The 23,567-nt window shown below is 44.3% G+C and overlaps 2 protein-coding genes across 6 annotated transcripts; one reads left to right on the top strand and one right to left on the bottom strand.

Moving 5' to 3' along the window:
- Window positions 1–2,205: 2,205 nt before the first annotated feature.
- On the bottom strand, window positions 2,206–12,966 carry u2af2a (U2 small nuclear RNA auxiliary factor 2a). 2 transcript variants are annotated; one of them, XM_017714610.2, is made up of 11 exons: window positions 12,831–12,966; window positions 10,526–10,676; window positions 9,852–9,958; window positions 8,946–9,097; window positions 8,089–8,205; window positions 7,544–7,682; window positions 7,282–7,361; window positions 6,845–6,967; window positions 5,841–5,927; window positions 4,274–4,525; window positions 2,206–2,665 (listed from the first exon to the last, which is right to left on the bottom strand). In XM_017714610.2, exons 1-11 carry the CDS (start codon window positions 12,877–12,879, stop codon window positions 2,531–2,533), a joined length of 1,392 nt encoding a protein of 463 aa, XP_017570099.1. In that variant the 5' UTR covers window positions 12,880–12,966; the 3' UTR covers window positions 2,206–2,530. The 2 variants fall into 2 exon arrangements, with proteins under 2 accessions (XP_017570099.1, XP_017570100.1); XM_017714611.2 differs by lacking the exon at window positions 12,831–12,966 and having other exon boundaries at window positions 2,531–2,665; window positions 10,245–10,669.
- isoc2 (isochorismatase domain containing 2) lies at window positions 12,963–23,513 on the top strand. Of its 4 annotated transcripts, none has more exons than XM_037537033.1 (7): window positions 12,963–13,099; window positions 14,463–14,539; window positions 16,589–16,713; window positions 20,216–20,428; window positions 21,856–21,926; window positions 22,026–22,143; window positions 23,063–23,513. In XM_037537033.1, coding segments are annotated over exons 2-7 (594 nt in total). In that variant the 5' UTR covers window positions 12,963–13,099; window positions 14,463–14,538; the 3' UTR covers window positions 23,129–23,513. The 4 variants fall into 4 exon arrangements, with proteins under 4 accessions (XP_037392930.1, XP_017570102.1, XP_017570104.1 ...); XM_017714613.2 differs by lacking the exon at window positions 12,963–13,099 and adding an exon at window positions 14,023–14,084; XM_017714612.2 differs by lacking the exon at window positions 12,963–13,099 and having other exon boundaries at window positions 14,362–14,539.
- The last annotated feature ends 54 nt before the right edge of the window (window positions 23,514–23,567 follow it).

The following is a 23,567-nucleotide window of genomic DNA, read 5'->3' as shown; positions in this document are numbered from 1 at the left end:
ATCCGACTAATAGCTCATTCGGAATAGAATACGTCCATGTAAACGCCTCAATCGGACTTGGCCAGTCTGATTGAGGCAATTCGGAATACAGGTTCTATCTAGTTGAACGAGGTGGGTAATCCTGTAAATAATCCGTTGAATAGAAGAATAATATCTGTGTAAACTCCTGAATCTGAATCCGATTACATTCCCTATCGGAAAGTTTCAGTCCGTTCTGCATGAGCGTCGCGTCACAGTGAGAGTTTATACCGTTCAACGCGCCGGAGCAGAAACTGGTCTGCAGAGGAGACGAAGTTCATGCTCTGATCTTTAAAAGACGGCGGTGGGACGGACGTCCAGCTTATGCGTCTCAGAGCACGACGTCTTCCTCTCGGCCTTCTTTAATAAGGACGTGTGAAGGACGTTTTCCTGAGTCTGACGTCATTTTAAAGCAGTTACAAACACAATCACTGCTCACTGCTGCTCATCTCACTCTGACTGGACTCAGGGGATGCTGGTTGTCATGGTAACGTCTACATTAAGTGGTTCTCTACGCATGCGTGTAATTTTGGATGTGATTACTGTGTCCATGTAAACAGAGATTTTCATCAGACTGTTGAATAGAGTGAGCATAAACACCTCAGTCTTCATCTGTAATCGGAACGGAGTCAATCAGACTGGCAGAAATCTTTGCATGTAAACACAGCCAGTGTCAGTGATTAAAACTTGGCATCTGAGTGCCGCCTGTGAGAATCAAGTGGGTGGAAGGGGAGTGGCTTACACTATGGACAAATGCCTGGACTTTTGTTCTCAAGTCGCTCATGAACTCATAAAAAGATGCGACTGTTGAGGTTAATTTGTTTCATTTGTTAGAGAGCAGTGCTGCAGGCGATACTGGAGAACGTATTAACACAAACATACTGCGCAAAAGACAGAGACCCTTCGTCTTAACATCCAGTCAAACAGCCACTAATTACAAGATATTCATTTTTCAGCAGATACTTCTGAGGAGATTAGACAGAAGATAGGATAAGAAAGGAGAAAATCAAAGGAAGCGGAAAAAACAGGAGCTTCTAAAACTGGAGAAGAATTATCAAAAGCTACAGAGTAAATGGGCCTGTTAACGACCCCAAAACTGCTCAGATAAACAGCACTTTGAAAACATCCACACGTGTTTCTGTCCATCCTTCCACTGTGAGAAGACCACTCAGCGCAGTGGGTCTGAAAGGACGTGTAGCTGATCAAGAAGAACCTCACTGAGAAAAGGAGACGGACACATCAAACAAAGAAGCTGGATGGACTGACCACCCCAGAGTCCAGACCTCAGCACCACTGAATGGGTTTGATTACTTCAGAAAACCATCAACCAGCTTCTAAGACTGAACTCTGGAGGTGTGTCTGCAGATTCTCTGAGGAACTGAAAGTGAGTCTCCTGAAAAGAACGGAAGCTGGAATAAAAGTAAAAGTACTGAATACTGAAATACTGACATATTTAGCTGGCATCATTTTCTCGTAGTTAATTCCCGACACTGAAACATGAACAACTCTTACGTAATGGCTGTTAGGACTGGAAAATAAATATATGACTTCTGCATGGTGTCTGGCTTTTGCGCAGTACTGTAAAATATTAAGAAATTCACATCTTGACCTTAGAATCAAAAATCAAACCTGAAAATGTGTCATTACAACTGAACTTCTTACTTCCTTCTCTCCCAGTTCCACTGCTAATCCTGTCCTTTTCTGCGTGCAGATCGGAAAGAAGAGAGAGTTACTGGGAGCTTCACTACATTAAAGCGATAGTTTGGTGAACGAAATCACATTCAAGTACCCTAATTGTGGACATAAGCTTCTATTACTTGTTAGCTATATTAGCCTCGTCTCTCCAGTGCAATCGTAAAGCAGCAAACTTCAGACACCAAACATGTCTTGGCTAATTGACTACATGCGGGTAAGAGGAAAACTGTGCGAGTCAGATGTGGTCTGTACTATAAACACAAAATGACATTGGGCCTAAAACAGAACCTTGGGGAACACCTCTGGTTGTTTATTTCTCATACATTTTTATGGTTTATTCTAGTTTATATTGAGACTGGGAAGTCTTGTGTTACCTTTACCTTTAGGAATTTTTGGCACTGGTGTGTAAATTTCTTCCCAAATTATCGCTTTAGCAGTAAGTCTCTACCTTTACAAAAAACGTGAAAATGAAAACACATCAAAGTCACTGTGTACTAATATCCAGATTTATTTTTAGAGGTAGGCCCAATCATTCTTAAAGTCCTTATTTTTTCCACCGAAATGTCTTGAATGGTCACTGTTCCACACCTGAAGCCTTACAGGAGTTACATTTAAAAGTGTTAGCATGTGTTGGGGGGGAAGGTCAATAACACCACCAATGAAGGGTGCACAGTACACCCACACCGGTTATGTTACCGGTTATCCTAAAAACTGTTCAATCCCTCTCACAACCCTATGATCTAAAAAACACAGCAGACTGGAAATACCAGACTCCTCTTCATGTCTCTCTCTTTCTTTGCTCCATTCCTCTCCCCCTCTACCAGAAGTCTCGGCGGTGGTAGGCATCTGGGTCGCAATATTTGGTCACCACCACTCTGTTGGCAAACTTCCTTCCTGTTAACCCTTGCATGGCCTTCTGAGAGTCAAACACCGACATGAACTCCACAAAGATCTGTAAAACAAAAGGAGAAAAAATATATTATTCATCAGCGACAACATAAAATATTAAAAAGCTTTACCTAAAACCAGTGCTGAACAATGACTACTAGAGCTACGCCTCCAATTTGGGCCATAAACATGAAAACTCCATTCGCAACAATAACGCTACCTTCTTTTAGCGTCCCTACGGCACTCGAGCAGCTCGTTAGCACTAAGTAATGGTAATTCACCTGGACACTTTCTTCTTATTATTATTATTCAAATATTTTAATGTTTTTTTAAAATGCAAAAAACACACGATACTTACGATCAACAAGATCGCAAAAAAAGTTACTACATTTATAGAGATTGTCAATTATTAAATGTTTTTCAGTCCCCCCAGTCCCCCCCCCCCTCCCTCCAGTTTAATCGTCTTCAATTCCACTAGTTAGGACGTCCCCAATCACAGGATACTACCAGCGATAGGAGGGTGAAGGCTAACACTGGCTTCCTCTGAGAGCCACTGCATCTTTTTTTGAACTGCTGCTCACGTAACGTCACTGAACAGCTGAACGCGCTCGGAGGAAAGCGGCAACTGCCAGATCTGTGACGTCAGCTAACAGACGCCTGCGCTGACTACCATCGGGTTTGGGTGATGGGGGAGGCCAACTGTGCTCTCTGGGGCTCCTGGCCACAGATGGCTGTAGCATCACCAGGGGCCGAACTGATGATAGAGCCAACGTTTAGAGGGTTGTGCCACTCAAGCTTTAAACACGCCACCACATCCCCCGCCCACTGCATGTGCATAGAAGAGGTAGCTGATTTCCAATTAAATAACATAACGTCTCAAGCCCATAGCAGTGCAAAGGCTATGGCGTCTGAATGGAAGCCATGCCAAAGATAGGAATTTCAGAGCCATGTGATAAAGGGTGGCTGGGGCCTGATGGCATCGGAAGCAAGTTGGATCTATGTCTGGATATATCTTGGCAAGCCTGCTTCTAGAGAGATGGAGCCTATTAAACACTTTAAATTGAATCAATGTGTGTCTAATACAAATAGCAGTTGAATGTATCCTCTTAACTGCCCGGAGTGATCTGAGCTCTCATAGCCAAAGTCCTCCTGTCATGCCGCTCTAATGTGGTTAAGTGATGGGGAAGCAGTCATTTGAATAGCAAAATCCAATCCACTCATGACTCCCTTTTGACTCGGATCCCAATCTAACCACTCATCTATTCTACTGTTTGACGGGAGTAAAGGAAAGGAAGAGAAATGCTTCCTAACAGAGGCACATATGTGGGGGTACTGTACTTACTCACTGGCTTCTCAAAAGACATGAACACACCATCCATAGAAAGACCTTTTACCTGTTTTAATCCATTACTGAACATGTTACACAGAATAAAAATAATTCCAACCACGCACTTCTAAGCAAAAGCTAACACAGATTCACTCGTTCCCTTAAATAAATAAATAAATTTTAAAAAAAGAATGAAATGTTACTATAGCTGATTCTGAACTATTCTGGCATTACAAAATTGATGCAGTTGAAATGCCACTTTCATATATAAATACATAAATAGCTTTTTACTCCTTAACTTGCAGTACGAGACACTGTGAAAGAAGGTGAGTGCGTGCGATGTACCTTTCCGGTGCCAGGCACTTCCAGGCCGTCCACAGGCCGCGGGATCTCGATGCTCTTCACCTGCCCATATTTACTGCACTCATCTCTGACGTCCTCCACGATCTCCTCGTATTCTTCGTCGTCCAGCAGCTCCTCGGGGGACACCATGTTCATCAGGCACAGGACCTCAGTGGGGATTCCTCCCATCTGGTTCATAGAGCTGTTCATCAGGCCCGGCACCTGCAGCGTCACTGGCGTCTGGTTTATACTGGTCTGCGGTGGGGGAGAGTTTGTGGGTACAGTCAGTGTTTCAAGAACACTGAGCAACTTATAAAGACTTAAATCATTTATGGCAAGCCTGTAAACAACAACGACCAGCATGTAGTAACCGCAAAAATCTGCACAGTAACAACTAGCTGACTGGATGCCAGCCCACTGTCCGTCACCATCTAGTCTCCAAACTGATTACAAACATTTAATTCAATTCAACTTTACTGTCATTATACAATACAGGGTAGTACAGTATAACGAAACACTATCGGGCTACTTTTCCAGTGCAGTAATAAAAGATGCATAGTAAGCAGTGCAAAGACAAAAGACAGTAAAAGACAGACAGAATGTGCAGTCAGTAGTTACAGGTGTTGACAAGATGTGCGTAGGCAAGTGTTACAGGTGTACTGGACGTATAGACAGTTAGTGCGTAGTCAGATATTCAAGTGTATCAGGTATATAGACAGAAAGGTGCTGGTGAACTGCAGTTCAGTACAGTAAATGCAGAAGTTCTAGTGGTGTAAACAGTGGTCAGTATATAAAGTCTACAGTGCAGGTAGAGAGTAGCAGCATAATGTTCAGGTAACATCTTTAATAAACAGTAACTGTATAAATATATAAATATACTAGAAATAAGGCTTAGCCAGAGATGAAGTGCACAGCATACAGTCCTCTGAGCTGGTGGAGCTCAGTGTGGAGTGTGCTGGGTGATCAGGCTGATCATTAACAGACTGTAGTGTTGTTGTTAAGCACAGGTCGATGCTGCCGGTGTGACCAGTTTGACATTAAGTAAAAAAATGAAAACAAAACATTGCACCATTAACTTTTTTGTGTGTGATCATTGAGATTTTCATTTCGAGCGGTTTGGTGTGAAACACTTAGTTCTAGAGAAATAGAGTGGTGGTGATAGGAACCAGACATCCACCTCTAAAAGATCCCTCACAGAAAACCATTACATGAAAAGGCTATGAATACACTGCCTGGTGTCTGAGCCAGTTCTGACCCAAGGTTTTGATCTAAAATGTATTTTTAAAAGCCATTCATGGTGGTGAGGAACATGCACGGTGTTGTGAGGCAGACTGCTGCCGAAAGAAAAGCATGGTTTCAAATGAACTACTTTGTGAACAGTAATAGTGAATAGCTATATTTGACCCCTGGTTCCTATCGCCACCACTGTGAAGAAATCAACAACCATTTCACACCAAACCACGCGGAATGATTTTGTTTACACTTCGACTTCCCTTTAAACGTTGCACCACTGTCTTGCTGGTGATACACATTCTGATACACATGCATTGTGAAAATATCTTGCACTCACCAGGGAAGTGTTCTTGGATCCAACACTGGCTCTCTGGACCAGGAGTTTCTTGTCACCCAGCTGCATGCCATTGAGGCCAGCAATAGCCTGACAAAAGAGTGGAGAGTTTAAAAAGAGTGTCAACCTTACATCTTATATTGTATTAAGTGGACACTGGACTGGGTGTAGTTCATTTTCAATACGCTGACTTCAATGTTAATTCCTGAACGACAGTTTCAAAGTATAAATAATTTACATTTGCATCCATGCATTTGGCAGACGCTCTTAACTAAAACGACGTCTGATTTGATCAAGTTACAGGCGTATGGAAATGCAGTGTTAGGTCTGCGGTGTGCCTGCCCGAGTGGGGAACTGAACCCGTCTGCTTTGCTGTTACTACACACTAGTGATTTAGGCAAGACTTGAACTCCTGATTTCATATCAACCCACATAACATCCTCATCAGGCTTTTATCTATTAGACCAAAGACTGCCTCAGAGTGACAAAGTGGGTGCATTTACTCACTGCAATGGGCTGCAGGCTAATCAAGAACACGCAAATTAGATTTTATTTAGGTGGCCAATCAGCAGTGTAGATGTTAGAACATAGATGCCTATAAGACTAAACTACTTAAATACTGAATAACACAGAATGTTTCAATATCAGAGGTGTAAAATCCAGGTCCAGTAAGTAAAAACCCTTCCCAGGATTTTGTTCCCACGGCCTGGCTTCTTTAGTTAGATCAAACCACCAGCGGAGCTGTCCAGGCAGTTGGAAGAAAATCCTGGGAAGGATTTTTACTTTCTGGACCTGAATTTTCCACGTCTGTTCAATATTCGTAGTATTGCAGTAAGCCTAAAAATATTGTATTCCTATACAGAGCCTTAAACGGACACTATAACTGAGGCAAGTTAACATATGCATCAGTCGAATATGTGGACATGCCTTCAATACAGGTACTTGAAATCTGGACTTTGAGTCTTAGCGTTTAACAGAACAGCTAATATAACTGGTTAGAGATTTACCTGGTCACTGACGTTGACGTCAACGTATTCACAGAAGGCGTAGCCTTTCGAAAGGCCAGTAGCGCTGTCCTTAACCAGGTTAAAGGCTTTGAGAGGACCAAATGATGTCAAGAGCTCCTTCACCTGAGAAATGCATAGAGCCAAAATGTCACAAAAAACCCCAAAGACATCAAAACTGTGGTGCTAAACCGTACACAATCCACAGGTTTGCACTTAGGCTTGTTTATATTACTATGAAATCATTCCTCTCCTTCAAATGTATTAAAGGCCGAATTAATTCCAACAAAAAGGGTTAAAACACACAAGAAACAAGTTACAGGACATTCAAATAAATTTAAGGTCAACTCAAACTACAGGCACACCTCTCTTGATGGGTGTTTTTATGCTTTTACCAACAGCAGACTGTTGCTATGGCATCACTGTGGTAACCCACCAACCTGATCGTCATTGAGGTAATTGGGCAGCCCGCCAATGAAAAGCTTATGCGCCGAGTCGGGCACCACTGTGGACACGACGCCTGGGAGAGAGAAAGAGAGCCGGTTTGTTCCGACAGGGATGATACAGCTTTGTAAATCTGTTTTTCAGAAAGCAAAAGGACACTTGAGGTCCACAGCTGTGATGATCTACACAGCCAGCTATGTTTACTGCTTAATTACACAAGAGCCTGCAGTTAAGCGATGCGTGTTGAATTGACCTCACCTGGCACATAGACGCTGGGGTTTTCGCTCATGCCCGGCAGAGGCTGGTAGTCATGCGGTCGGCGGATCTTCAGACTCTGACCCTGGAAGATGATGCCATCAAAGGCCATGGCCTGCGTCGTCTCATCCACCGAACGGAACTGAAAGAACAGAACAATAACTCAATAAGGGTGGTTAAAAATATACTGATTATAATGCATGTTCTCACGAATCTGCTTTGTAATTAATTTCAAATTAGGTAAGTCAACAGGGTAACCACAGTTTACTATAAAGCAGCGTTTCGCAAGCTGAATGAGGAGCCATTAGCACCCACACTGCAATGAGTATCAATGAAAGGGAGGAAACCCACACCAGCAGGATCTCACAAATGCACGTACGTTTGTAGTTTCAAGTTGTAAGATTATGAAGTAAAGGGTTTTGTAGGTACACGTTAAAAGAAAGAGGAACTATTCATAATTTTTTGGGGGATGTTTAGGTATTTTAAAGCGTCTGACATTAGACTTCAGCGTTTCTTAATAATAAAGGGAGTGTAACGCGCAGACATACTTCCAGGAAGGCAAAGTTTTTGTCCTGGTTGATTTGCACAGCAAGCACCGGATTTCCTGGGGCCTGAGTTAGGCCTCCAAGCCGCATCTGAGCATTGAAGAAGTCCATCATGGACTCCTGTAAACAAGGACAGAGACACACAATCCACAAGTGTGATAAGGAAATACTGGCAGGGATAAATATGGTTAAACTTTCAAATCTTAAAATAGTAAATCAATCAATTAAACCAATGCAAAACTGTGAAAAAGTGCTTGACCAATACAATAATACACACTACACGTCCAAAAGTTTGTAGACACCTGCTCATCCAGTATTTCTTCTGAAATAAAGGGTTTTAACAGGACGTATGTTGGAACATTGCTGTGAGCATTTGATTCCATTCAGCCACGAGAGCATAAGAGAGGTCAGGCACTGGTGTTCGACGATTCGTTCTGGATCACAACTTATCCTAAAAGTATTCGAGGCCCATCACTCCAGAGAACGCAGTTCCACAGCTCCACAGCCCAGTGCTGGGGGGTTTTACACCCCTCTAGCCTAAACACTGTGCAAGGTGACCTTAGCCTTATGTGCATCTTCTCCAGAGGCCCCATTCTGCAGACCAATGCTTTTTTACAGCGATCATATAAGCTGTGCGTAAATGAATGCCTGCATCAGCAATGAGCAGTGATTCAGAATTAATTTTAAAACTATACTGAAAATGCGTCTGGAGAAACTACACACTAGTGAAATACAGACAATAAGCTTTTCATGTGCATATTATCAAAATCCATTACAATCGATTTAAATATTCCAAAATCACTGCCACCCTAATATCAACGCATCATGATGTATTTTCACACTTCCTATTTTTTACGTACTTCTGTGATGCCGAAAGGGATGTTGCCCACGTAGAGTCGTCGCGCCTGGCGGGTCATTTGGCTTCCCACAACAGGCACGGGAGTCGGGGTCACGGCCAGACCCTCAGGGGTCATTGTGGGAAGAAGGGCAGTGGCAGGAATCTGTCCAGCAGCTGTGGACAAAACACAGGATAACGGGTTGAACAGTGTCCACAGCGTAGGGATGGGCAACAGGTCTATACATTATTGCGATAAACTGCATAACAATACTCTTCTTCAAAGAACATCTACCTGTTGAATGAAAAGGTTTGGGTGTCGCTGGTGAAACTGCACGTTTTTACCAATTTTTTTTAAGCGAAAAGAAGTAAAAACGACCTCCACTCATCCAAAAATACGCCAGTGAAGTCGCTTTATATTTGGCGAACTTGAATCAAACAGAGGTATGTGCAAACGTTTGGACACCCTATTAAGTCAGCACTTAGTAACTCCACCTTTGGCAGATTTTACAGCTTGCCAACACTTCTGGGACCAAACTAGGAGCCTGTTTTAGCCGTTTCACCCACTCGTCCTTGCAGAATGCTTCTGTTCTCTGGCGATCTTGCATGCACAGTGTGGTTAACATGGACCCACAAATTTCAAATGTTTTTCAACATTTCTTCTCGTTCTTCAACTGTGACCAGCCGTCTGCGCTGATCTTCAGGGTTAAAGGGTGAATCAGCAGTTCTACATTAACTCCAGCGTTTAAGACCATTTACTGTTAAACTGTGTTGAAGGATCAGCAGAGCTTTATTTTACTGTAGAGGAGGATTATTTTATTATTACCTACTGATCTGATTCGGCCGTGGAGCCGTGAAAGAGCCGCATGCTGCCGACCGCTGTACCAGAGGAATGCGAGACACAAAGAAAAACAAAAAGGAAGTCATTTACCTTGCATGGCTTTGTACTGCATGGGCGTGATGTGCTCGAAGCCGGGAGGAGGAACGTCCCAATACTTTTTCACTTTAATCTTCTTCTTCTCACGGTGCGGGGAGCGACTGCAAAGACAGAGAGAAGGATTGCGCAGGTCTTACGCTGCTTACGAAAACCACACAACGGACAGGAAAAGAAAGAGCAAACGAGCCAAACACTTCTTAATCATTTACGATCGACTGTTCTCTGCATATTCCTGCAAAACCCAGGCCTGAATACGAGGGCCTGACTGCTGTCAGCCGACACTGACGGCCCACCGTTTTATCAGAATTGGCGAAAACGTAGCCGTTTATGTGCCGATAATTATTGACTTTTTTTTTTGGTCATGGCTTCACAGGGATTTGAACTCACAATCTCCTGATGATAGGGCAAAACCTTAGATGTTTGTGCCACTGGGGAAGACAGCAATACAGACTGAACTGGTGAATCTGAACACAAAACACCATCATGGTTAAAATAAACATTAAACAGTAAAGCATTGTTTTACAAAAACTACTGGAGCATAAAACTAAAATATAACATTCTGTCAGAACCTGACTCTGTGCTGTTGGTCAGTTTTGGGTCTGATCGGTACAGAAAAGGTTCTCAGGATATACTGGAGCTCGGTTCAAAAGCTGTAGTCTGAGGCGCACCTCCGTCTATGTCTGCGGTCCTTGCTGTCCCCATGGTGGTCTCGGCTGCCTCTCCCCTCTCTTTCTCTGCTCCTCCTCTTCCGGTCCCGATCTCGGCTCCGACTCCTCGAGCTGCTGCGCCGGTGGTGTTTATTCTCTTTATCTCTGTCAGCTGGGAGGGCAAAACCAGTTCTCAGGTTATTATGGAGAAAAAACACTGACACTTTCCAAAAACAGACTAAAGAATGAGCATCGTTCATACTGTACTACAGGCGGTCAACATCATTTATCACGGTAATTAGAATTACTACGTCAATATATTATCACCCAGGCGTGCCTTCTGGGACTGAAGATCGGTATTAATTATTATGAAGTACTGTATTAATATTTCCTGTAGGTATAACACATATTAAAGCCTATGACTTGATTCCTTATAAAACAATATAATGGTCAGAGCTCACAGTGAAGTCAGCCAATAAGGTACTCGGACTTTCTTTACTGTTTATGTATCGAACTATTATTATCAAATGTGTCCTATTATATTGTTATTATAGGCTATTAATGACAGTCTTATGATCAGTTGGCTCAAGCCTTGTTCTGATCACTGACGGCGAGAAATGAGAGACTCTCGGAAGAGACTGAGGTGTGTCGCTACGCTACACACGCACACTAATATATATATATATATATATATATATATATATATATATATATATATATATATATATATATATATATATATATATATATATATATGTATGTATATGTTGGGGCAGTCGTGGGCTTGAGGTTAGGGAACCCCCAGAGCCGACAGCACATGACCGATTTGTCCTTGAGCAAGACACCTGACCCTCCAACTGCTCCCCGGGCGCTGCAGATAGGGCTGCCCACCGCTCCGGGCAAGTCTAGTGTGTGCCCCCTAGTGTGTGTGTGCTCACTAGTGTGTATGTGGCGTTTCACTTCACTATATATAAATATATATTGCTATGATTCTAGACCATTCATAAGCAGTCGCAGCAAAACCACTCATCATTTTTTTTTTATATACATTATTTGGAGCTGCTTTAAACACACAGAATATCAGTTCTATATTACCAGTAATACCACCGTTATTACAGAAATGATCACACGTTTTCCTCGTTATATCCTAAATCTGTAAGAAACCCTTAACGTCCCTGCTGGAACAAACCGTGTATCTTCGCCTTCATCACTTCTCACTTTTCAATAGAATTTTGAAAACACCGTCTGCCACGAGTTCTACACAGAACCATTTCATGCTTAGCGGTGCTCTGCATGGAGAACCGGTTCTTCATGCTGACTTAGAATGCGTCGGACATGGTTCTATATAGAACTTATTTGAAAACTGTTCTGTATAGGACCAATTCAAAACGTCACAATGTGACATCGTATTAATAGCAGAACCCAGAACCACCTTCAGAAACGTTCTACACCGAACAAAACAACACATTCTCCATCAATCTGAAGAACGCTTTCACCATGCACGGTTCCACGGTTCTAAACAGAACCATTACTTTTACTAAACAACCCTGGAAATAGGGGGGTGGTCGTGGGCTGGACGTTAGGTAACCAGCCTCGTGACCGGAAGGTCGCCGGTTCGATCCCCAGACCCGACAGCCCATGACTGAGGTGTCCTTGAGCAACCTAACCCCCAAGTGGTCCCCGGGCGCTGCGGATTGGGCTGCCCACCACTCCGGGCGAGTGTGCTCTCTGCCCCCTAGTGTGTGTGTGTGTGTGTGTGTGTGTGTGGTGTTTCACTGCATGGATGGGTTAAACGCCGTTGTGGGACTAATAAGGGTCTCTTAATCTTCAGTCCTCTCTTTAAGCCTGTATGACGTCTCGTCTATGTAAGGGTGCACGACGTCCCCCATCCATCTGAAGAGCCTTTCGCCATGCAAAGAACCATTTAAGCACGGCCTGGTTCTTATAGAGAACTCGTGCTTCTAAACTTCGCATATAGGGCGCACTATATGCCTTCAAGTAGACATCACAGAGTGCTGCTGCTCCAGGAGTGAAAGGCGTTTAACCTTCAACACTCGCTGGAAATATCGTTTATTTGGTTTATCGCCCTCTCAGTTGTTGTTTGGTGCAGTAAAGGTGGGTTAATTTGAATTAGTGGGCCGGGGGGCTGCGGGGCTGCGGACAGCCTCCTGGTCCAGCTGCTCCGGCCAAACAACGACACACGAGCTGGAGCCTCAGCTTGCCGAGTTAGCCACTTAGCTATCCCACCACGACCCAGCAGCTCCCCAGCGAAAGCCCCCCGGTGGCTCCTCATCCCAGCCCGGACTGGAAAGCCTGGCTGTCTCACCTTGTTTGTTCTCGGTCAGCTGCCGCTCGAACTCGTCAAAATCGGACATTTTTCAGCGTCGGACTCCAACACGGAGGGGGACGAGCTGGCTAGCGGTGGCTAACACGCAGCTAGCAGTCCAGCGGCTACGAACACGCCCAGAACCCAATAACAGCGGAGCTCAAAGCGGGCAGAATGCGCTCGGACGAGCCCCGAACTCCCGGTTCCGCGTCTCCAGATGGGCAGAAAGGGGTCCTGGCTGCTAGCGAAGCCCACCGAGCGATACAAAGGTTAGCATTAGCATCCGCTGCAGCTGAAGTGACGGCGCTCCCGCGGGCGTTTCCGAAGCGCTCGGCCCGTCACGGCTCCATCCGAGCTCCGCGGAGTCCCGCAGCGATGGACGAGCCACAAACAACAAAACAACAAACAACAAAAACACAAGAAATAAACAGAGAAACCCAGCCGAGGCCGAAAGAGTGCGCTTGGCTAAACTCAGCGGCACTTCCGGGGCAGTTTTCACAATAAAAGTCAGAGGGCGGGTTTGTTTTGTTTGAGATCTCTGCTGAAATATTTGTGAAATAATACGTTAAAAAATTGTGGTAAAAATGCGATTTATTCGCATGAAAGAAGGCAATAATGAAAGGGAATTAAAGGGAAATTCCAGCTTTTTTTCTTCCCTTCAAAATTTCTCACTACGCTGGTTGAGGGTCATTCAGAGTGGAGGTCATTGGATTGGACTCGGGATTTATTTATAGTTTAAATTTAATTCATCAGTGAAGTTTAAATCTAGATTAACTGTAGAAGTAATTCTGGATTCAAATGACGGTCTAAATGTAAGCCTGTTTATTTTTAATCTAGGTTCAACATTTTATTTGCCCTTTATGTATCCTTCCATAAAAATAAATTAATTAAAATACATTTTAGCCATTTTTAAAATCAAAATAATAATAATAATAATAAGGTCAGACGCCAGGCAGTGAATTCATAACTGTTTCATGTAGGAACTTCCTGTAAGGGAGCGCGTTTAGAGGTGGACGTCTGGTTCCTATCACCACCACTGTGAACACTTCTGACTCGCTGAGTTCCTCTAGAAAGGAGCACTTCACGCCAAACCGCTCCGAATGACTGTTTACATTTTAACCAGCTAATTATGTAGAGCTTTTGAAAAAATGGTGGAGTTCCCCTTTAAGGAAAGCTCGTATTTCTTCGACAGCGCCCCCTAGTGGATGTTTTGTTCTGCACGGAAGGACGGACGAGTCCATTTTTTTGTTCTTGGTAATGTCTTTAGTGTCGTTTCACACTTCAGATTTTGTGGTTGGGTTATGTTTAGGCGGTTCTTTCAGGATAAGCAAGGGTGAAGCAGCATGTCGCTGCTGCTTCTTAGTGGAATTTACCCGTTCCACCTTAAATGGTGCAGCCATTTACAGCCTCGCAAACTGCAAATGTGCACGTTCATTGTCCAGAGCAGTGAGAGCTAACCCGTGTTTTGCAAATGTAGCCCACTGATTGCATGCATGAGCTGTCAATCATACTGCTGGATTCTGATTGGCGTGCTGCTGGTGGGCGTCAGCCGGCCTTGCCTTCACAGTGGAGTGTGTAATACTGTAAACTCAGTGTTAAACAGTGTTAAACAGGGTTTCTCTGGCCTTACAGACCCACCACAGTGCTGCTGAGCTGCTCCTCCACCAGGTTCTGCAGTCAGCTGTGAAGATCACAGGCCTTTGCTGATAGTAAGTGTGTTGCTGTGTCCAGCCTCAGGTGTTAAAGAGGCACCTATGTTCTAAAATGTCTTGAGGAGTGCATGTGGAGCAGTTTGATATAAGCTGGTCTGTTTCAGAGAAATTTACAGACATTGAATTTCTCTTTACAGTGGTGCTGATAGGAACCAGACGTCGCTGTGTCTACAACACAAATGTAGCCGTTTTATTTACCATCCAATGGTAACGATGATGATGGTACAATAGTGGAAAGTCTGTTTTCTTTGGGGGCAGTCGTGGGCTGGAGGTTAGGGAACCAGCCTTGTGACTGGAAGGTCGTCAGTTCAATCCCTGTGACTGAGGTGTCCTTGAGCAAGACACTTAACCCCCAACTGTTCCCCGGGCGCTGCGGATTGGGCTGCCCACCGCTCCGGGCAAGTGTGCTCACTAGTGTGTATGTGGTGTTTCACTTCATGGATGGGTTAAATGTGGAGGAGAAATTTCCCCGCTGTGGGACTAATAAGGGTCCCTTAATCTTAATATTTTGCCTTCATGTGTCCTTCCACCGTGAATGGATTAAAATAAACGGACTGAAATACATTTTAGGCCAAAATTGTATCACAAACCAGTGTCAGACATCAGGCAGCATCAGGTGGACGTCTGGTTCCTGTCACCACCACTGCGTTTTAGACTAAAACCTTATCAGAACAGAGTCCCAGACGTCAGGGAACATATTAGCAGTTGTTTTCTATGATAAGTTCCTGTGAGGGAGCTTTTACAGGCATTCTGTGACTTCTGACTCAGTTTCTCCAGAACTGAGCGTTTCACATCAAGCCACTTACAGTGACTCTGATAACACAGTAATGCTGTAACTCTGAGTCAAGCTGGTGCATGTTACCTCCACATGGCCTCACACAAGGAAAACGCACCTTAGTATGAGCTCAATTCATCCCTTTGCAGTTGTATAAGGTTACTGCTTAGAAAAATAAGGCTTTGGTTAAAGGGGGCCTTCACCAAATTTTTAAAAACCCTTCCTAATTAAATGGTTGAGATGTAAACAAAGTATTAAAATACGCTGCACGTCCTCATACAAGTCCCCGCACTTACTTCACAGTGTGCAAAGAAAAAGGAGCACGTTTGTGTCTTTCATTGGTATACAGTTTGCAGATTACACACATTTTAATTGATTTTTCTCCAAATTTCTGCATAACTAATTCATTCTGAGCGGTTTGGTGTGAAACGCTCCGTTCTAGAGAAACTTACCGAGTCAGAACTGTTCACAGTGGTGGTGATAGGAACCAGACGTCCCCCTCTAAAAGCCCCTCACAGAAAGTTCCTACATTAAATGATTCTGAATTGACTGCCTGATTTCTAAGACACTGTTTCACGGTAGTTTTCAGAAGGTTTTAGCCTTAAAATCCATTCATGGTGGAGGGATACATGCAGGGTGTTGTGAGGCAAAATAGACCCCCCCCCCAGAAAACCCTTATTTTTCCCAACATCAACATTCCATGTAAAGCTCAAAAGACTCGTGTGGGTTCTCCGGTGGTTCTGGATGGTAAATAAAGTGTCTATATCTGTGTTGTAGTCATGGCGACGCCTGGTTCCCATCACCACCACTGTAAAGACGTCTGAACCGTTTCACACCAAGCCAGCTCTGAATCTCTCTGATTACCTCCTTATTCAGAAATTCTGAAAAATTTGTGGAATTCCCCTTTAAGGGAAGTTTGAAAAGTTTTAAAAAATACTGATTTATTCTTTTTAACTTGGCTTACCGTGAAAAAGTCAGACATGCTAAGGCAGCGGCTCTCAAACCTGTGGCCCCTAGAGCCCTGTCGGCTTATTAAATCTGATTTTCCATATCTGAGAATGGGAGACAGTGATTATTATTATTATTACAACGACTATAATTATTAATGGTAAACAGTTATTAAACGTTATTACGGGGTCAGAGGATGAAGCTCGGTGGCACTAACTGTCCACAAAGAGGGCCTTAGGCTAAAACGGTTTAATAGCCGCTGTGTTAATGGAACATGTTTTATTTTCCAGTAAAACCCAGCTGACGCAAACGATCTCTTTCAGTGGCAGGAATAGGAAGACTCTCGGCCAGAAGCTCAGTGCTGCTGCTGTGCGATATGCAGGAGAAGTTTCGGCCCACCATCTTCCACTTCACCAACGTTGTGAGCAATGCAGCGAGGCTGCTGCAGGTGATCTGTCATTGCAGCACCTACTTTCGCTTCTGAGTCACGTTACGACCTGCCTGAGTGGCCGTGTGTCATCTTTATCTATAACTTGGATTATAAACGGTGCCGGTAAACGAGCCCACTCGCCAGCGGAAGGTGGAGCAGCTCGACTCAAACAACAGTTCTCAAGTAAAACGTGGTGAATCTAATACAGTAACGACTAAATTTGACGTAAAGAAAAGCCACAAAGAACGCTGGAGTGAAAAAGGCCTTGGAGCGGGGAGTTCCCCTGTAGAGCGTCCAAGCGTCTATCAGCAGAGGCACTGAAGCGTGGCAGACTCCATTCTTCTCCTTTTGGCCTAAAATAACATGCTAAAGCTCCAAAGTGAGAGGAGTGAGCAACAATAAAGCAGAACAGGAGCTGAACCAGCACAGCACATCAATTTAAACCCAGTAACAAAGAACCGTGGCTGAGATTGAAGGACGAAAATCTAGATTCCTTTCTGCGCTAATGTACTTGAGCAAAAGTGTTATTAATATTATTAAAAGTACTCTGAAACGGAGCAATACAGGTCAGTACCGCTCACCTGTGCTGCTCTACAGTGGGGGTGCGCTGATATAGGAACCGTGGGCCGATGTCGATACCCAGCCGATGCACACAGAGGTGGGCGATATGGAAAAACAATCTAGTATCACGATACTATTAAGACGTTTTCACGATACATGATGCTGGTTCAGTCCCTTTTCAGCCCTCATCTCTACCACTTAGCCCACGGTCATGTCTAGAGGTAAGGGGTCCCGATTCTTGCTGAGATGGAGGGGTAGGGTGGTGTTAGGGCCACATGACCCTCCAAACAGGTTTTTCAGAGACTCACTCCGAACAGAGTGATATGAGCAAGACGGCCGCACAAGAAACCAAAGAAACCCGTAAATGTCAATATTTTCCCCGTTAAACATGACGATAACCGTTGTGTTATCTTAGTTTAATGACTTTTCAGTGTATTATGGTCCTTTTCTTCATAACAAGCATAAAACCTGCCAGTAGTAGCTGATGTCTTGGTAGGTAACTAGCTAAATTTCCAACGGTTCCACCTTAAATGGTGGAATGGGAAACGGTTCCACCTTAAATGGTGGAATGGGAAACGGTTCCACATTAAAAGGTGGAATGGGAAACGGTTCCACCTTAAATGGTGGAATGGGAAACAGTTCCACCTTAAATGGTGGAATGGGAAACGGTTCCACCTTGAATGGTGGAATGGGAAACGGTTCCACCTTAAATGGTGGAATGGGAAACGGTTCCACCTTGAATGATGGAATGGGAAACGGTTCCACCTTAAATGGTGGAATGGGAAACGGTTCCACCTTGAATGGTGGAATGGGAAACGGTTCCACCTTAAATGGTGGAATGGGAAACGATTCCACATTAAAAGGTGGAATGGGAAACGGTTCCACCTTAAATGCTGGAATGGGAAACGGTTCCACCTTAAATGCTGGAATGGGAAACGGTTCCACCTTAAATGGTGGAATGGGAAACGATTCCACATTAAAAGGTGGAATGGGAAACGGTTCCACCTTAAATGCTGGAATGGGAAACGGTTCCACCTTAAATGGTGGAATGGGAAACGGTTCCACCTTAAATGCTGGAAAGGCAGATAATCTTGTCTTCTTGGCCAAAAAAGAGGCTGAACTTTGATTTGTAGGAATGAAGGGCAGTTTAAAATGCAGTATTAGTCATAAAAGTTGAAATGAGATGTTTGGCGTGTCTGAGGAGCTCTACGCTTTTTACGCTCGTAACGTTGCTGTTCATGCCGTACCTTCGTTTTCACCGTGACTGTAGTGACCACAAACTGGACGGTCTCCCGTTGAAATGAGACGTTTGATCAGAAAAACACATAAAAACAAGGTGCATGAAAATACAGATGCTTTCAGTTCAACAGATCTGATTGGCTGAGCCACGTCACAAACGGTCCCGAAATCCCTGATAGACATATAACCACACACGGCAGATGAATTCCACCCGCGCCAAGGCTTTAAAGACCACTGTGCTTTTAAAAGCATAGCCGTGGCTGCTCGGCAATCACAGGTCACCGCGGTTTGTATTAATGATATGTTATTTATTGACGGAGGCCAAATTGGCTGATTACCCACGTTACTTGCTACCTACTCTCCTGGGCAGAAAAATGGGCCAAGCCCAAAATATCGTGGTTTTTACTGCTGGTTTTGGCTGGTCAGAGTCCAGACTTGTACCCTGTAGAGAATATCTGGTCTCACAATAAACACAAACTGGCTCGGCAGTGTTTTTCAGCTGTCGACGCTCAGTGGAACGAGACTGGCTCCTCTTTCTGTCTGCAAATTTACTCACAAAACGTCAGCAATTAAAGAAATGGATAGGAAAACTTTAATGATTTGCCATGTTGGGCTTGGCCCAGTATTTCTGGCCAGGAGTTTAAGTTGACTTAGTGGCTCATATTCATTGTACTGTCTGCTACTGTGCACTCACACAAATGTTTACAGTGACTCAAAGAGTACAGTATTAAAGACACAGTGGTGCTGCTGGAGTTTTAAAACACTGTGTCCATTCACTGTCCACTCTGGTCCACCTTGTAGATGTAAAGTCAGAGACGACGGCTCATCTGCTGCTGCACGGTTTGTGTTGGTCATCCTCTAGTCCTTCATCAGGGGTCACAGGACGCTACCCACAGGACGCTGCCCACAGGACACTGCTAGCTGGATATTTTTGGTTGGTGGACTATTCTCAGTCCAGCAGGGACACTGAGGTGTTTTAAAAGGTGTGTCTGATCCACTCATACCAGCGCAGCACACACTAACACACCAGCACCACGTCAGTGTGACTGCAGTGCTGAGAATGATCCACTGCCCAAACAGTACCTGCTCTGTGAGGGTCCATGGGGGTCCTGACCACTGAAGAACAGGGTAACAGAGTATCAGAGAAACAGATGGACTACAGTCTGTAACTGTAGAACTATAGAGTGCAGCTATACGGTCAGTGGAGCTGATAAGGTGGACAGTGAGCGTAGAAACGAGGAGGTGGTCAGGGTGTTAGGCCTGATCAGTGTAAGATATAAATATGGTAAAACGTGGCTTAAAAACTGCTGATCAGACCAATCTAAGAACGGAGTGGGCGTGTCTAATGAGCAGCTTGATTGACAGCTGTGTCTAACACCCCTAGCCTGCTCCGCTCCTCATACGGACCTGCCACAGACGGATGGCCTAGCTCACCAGCTTTTGGTTATGCTGGGTTAGCTTCAGCTCTCTGAGCTTCTCAGACTCTTAATTATTATTAATAATATGTAGCGTTACTGTATGTAATGTTGTACTTTGTTGCCGTTCTTCTGAAATAAATAATCTGCCTGCGGCTGATTTTACTGTGGTTGAGTAAGAGAGTTTCACTCTGCTTCACGTCATATGTTATAACTGTAGTATAACCATGATAGAGTCGTTATAAAACAGCTGCTCGTTATTACATCTGACACAAGCAGCCTTGCTTTCCTCTGCTGTGCTGCAGGCTTGTCGGATCCTGGCTATCCCTCCGATTTTGACCGAGCAGTACCCTAAAGGTCTGGGCCCCACCGTCCCGGAGCTGGGGGCCGAGGGTCTGAAGACTCACACCAAAACACGCTTCTCCATGCTGACCGACACCGTAGAGGAGGAGCTGAAAAGCCTGGGGAACCCAAAGCAGGCCATACTCTGTGGCATTGAGGCCCAAGCCTGCATCGCGGTATTCTCTCACATCATGTTGAATAGCATACTCCAGCTTTTTTCAGCCTTGTCTGCTACTTCAGTCGCATGTGACTGATTTTCAGAGCGGTTCGGTGTGAAACGATCCCTTCGAGAGAAACTTACCGAGTCAGAGCTGTTCACAGTGGTGGTGATAGGAACCAGACGTCCCCCTCTAAAAGCCCCCTTTACAGACAGTACATGAAATGGTTATGAATTCACCGCCTGATGTCATTGTTCTGACCATTTTAAAATAAACCTTTGGGCTACAATGTACTTTTTAAAACTTATTAATGGTGAAGCGATACATGCAGGGCGACGTAAGGCAAAATAGTTCCCAAAGAAAAGATTTTCCACTATTTTCCTTCATCTATATTCCATATAAAGCTCAGAAGACTCGTGTGGGTTCTCTGGTGGTTCTGGATGGTAAATAAAGTATCTATATCTGTGTTGTAGTCATGGCGACGTCTGGTTCCTATCACCACCACTGTAAAGACGTCTGAACCGTTTCACACCAAACCCACTCTGTTTACATCTCAACGATTGAATTATGTGTGCATTTTGAAAATTTGGTGGAGTTAGTCTTTAAAACCAGTGGATTTGAAACTTCCTTCGGTCAAATTTAGCTGTAAATCTGAGTAGTTGGCTCTGTCAGAGAGGTGTAGTGGTGTTTGTGAACTGTTGCTCTCATCTAAACTCATATAGGAGGCTTGTGACAACTCACAAAGCACGAAAAACCTGCTTTTTCTGCTATAAGGCTCTACAGGAATTCTTACTGCAGAGAAGGTACTGATCTCCTGCTGTCTGAAATGTGCTGAACCACATCAATGTATCTCCTCTCTGATTAATACACACTGTGCAGTCTGTCACAACTACTACTGTAACGACACTTTTCACTGTGCACTTTACTTTACACGACAATATTGATGCACCTCAAAGTTAGTCATGCCAGGCTACTGAAACACTGCAATTTCCCTCCGGGATCAATAAAGGTAGGTAGGTAGGTAGGAATGGTGATGCGCAGTCACTGTCCAAAGGCCAGAAATCACTCAACTGGTTTGCACTGTAATCTATGCAGTTACTTCATAATGAGCAGTCATTAATTCTGGCATGTGCCCAAAACTGGACAGCCTAGACGTCACCCCACTACTATTATATATATATGTATTCCAAACGTTTATCCGTGGAATTCAGCAGCTGCCCCATTGACTTCCATTATAAGCGAGTTTTAAATCAGCAGGTTTTCAGTTCTTTTCTGAGTTCAGGGAAACGTTGTGAGATTACTGTCTGTGCTAATCGACCGGATGCTCCAGATTCAGCAAACAAAGATTAGGTTGGAAAACTCTGGAATAATGTAATAATGTGTGCTTGTGAAGGCCGAACGCAGGAATAGGCTGAATGATTATAACCTCTGCTGTATCTCTGCAGTGTACAGCCTATGACCTGCTGGAGAGAGGGATGGAGGTGCACATTGTTGCAGATGCTGTTTCGGCTCGAAGGTAACTCTAAACTTACGGCTTCTCGTTACGCAACTTAAACACAGGCTTCAGCGCCCTCATATTAAAGATGGATGAGCTGACCGCGCGCTTTCCCCTCAGTCAGACGGACCGCTTGTTTGCTCTGTCGCGGCTGAAGCAGAGCGGCGCGTTTCTCACCACCACAGAGGGAGTCCTGCTGCAGCTGGTGCAGGACGCGAAGCACCCCAACTTTAAAGAGGTGCAGCAATATTAATAAAACACAGAAAATGATTATGTTCATCGGCACAGCACTTATCACTGCATAATGCTGCTTGACAGCGTCAGAGGTTTTCTGGTTTGGTGTCAGGAATTAAATATACAGCGATCAGGCAGAACGTCCTGACCACCTCCTCGTTTCTACGCTCACTGTCCACTTTATCAGCTCCACTTACTGTATAGCTGCACTCTGTAGTTCTACAGTTACAGACTGTAGTCCATCTGTTTCTCTGATACTCTGTTACCCTGTTCTCCAGTGGTCAGGACCCCCATGGACCCTCACAGAGCAGGTGTTATGTAGCAAAATGTTATTTAAAATGACATGAAAGCATAAGTTTTTTTATACGGCCCTTTTAAAGCTACGTTCACTATTACAAGCCTCGTTGCTCAAATCCGATTCACACTCGTTTAGGTAAGAGACTCAAATCTGTCATTAATGTGATGAAATGACCCTCATGAGCTCCTCCTACTCATTAACGTCACGTGACTGAATCACTGCATCATCAGCACAAACTAACGAGCAGAACGAGCTTCGCTGAGAAGATCATTAACTCTGATCAGCTCTCGGCTTCATTATTAGAGCCAGACGGAGGAGGAAAAGCTGAGATCAGCTGCTTTTCCACCGTTCACAGGCTTTAACGTCTGTTCGGCGCTGCTGCCATGGTAACGCTGAACGATGGCGCATGAATTCCGATCTGAGCGTCACATTAAAGTCACACGTCCACGAATCGGATCCAATCTTGGACCACATATGAAAGCGACTTGTGTCCACACAGCCCTGAAAACATCGGATCTGAGTCGCATTAGGGCAAAAAACAGGTCATGTGGACGCAGCCTGAGTGTTTGAGTTTTGACACCCCTGGTCTAAACCTTTAACGAATGTCCTTCATTTCTGCGCACAGATCCAGAAGCTGCTGGCCCATCCTTCTCCAGACACCGGGCTCCTGGCCTTCTTCAGCTCGCTGTAGGACTGCATGCACTACACAGCAGGACGCAGCATTATCAGTTAGTGCTGCACGCTGTCACAGTATGCAAATGAGCCCTGGGTTTTACTGTGAGCCGTGAGCCTCCTGAACCAATCACAGCTCAGCTTCTGTGGACAACAATAAACATGAATGTGAATCATTGTACTCATATGTAATGCAGGTCATTCTTCAGTCATGTCACATCCAGCGTGATTGTATTGCTTCATATCATCATCGCAATTGTTTTGGTCTCTGTTGCGCACTAAGATTCATTTATCTGTATCAAATCAAGTTTCTTTTTGACATCGAACAATTGCACTCTCGAATGCACTGCATTGCGTACTGTATATGCATTGTCAACAATACAGTAATAAATAGATTAAACAAACGTCTCCAGGTATGTGATGCTATTTTCGCGCAAGTTCCACACACTGTCTGCATG

This window comes from Pygocentrus nattereri, chromosome 3, assembly GCF_015220715.1.
Source record: "Pygocentrus nattereri isolate fPygNat1 chromosome 3, fPygNat1.pri, whole genome shotgun sequence".
Taxonomy (NCBI): domain Eukaryota; kingdom Metazoa; phylum Chordata; class Actinopteri; order Characiformes; family Serrasalmidae; genus Pygocentrus; species Pygocentrus nattereri.
This window is presented reverse-complemented; position numbering and strand designations above follow the sequence as displayed.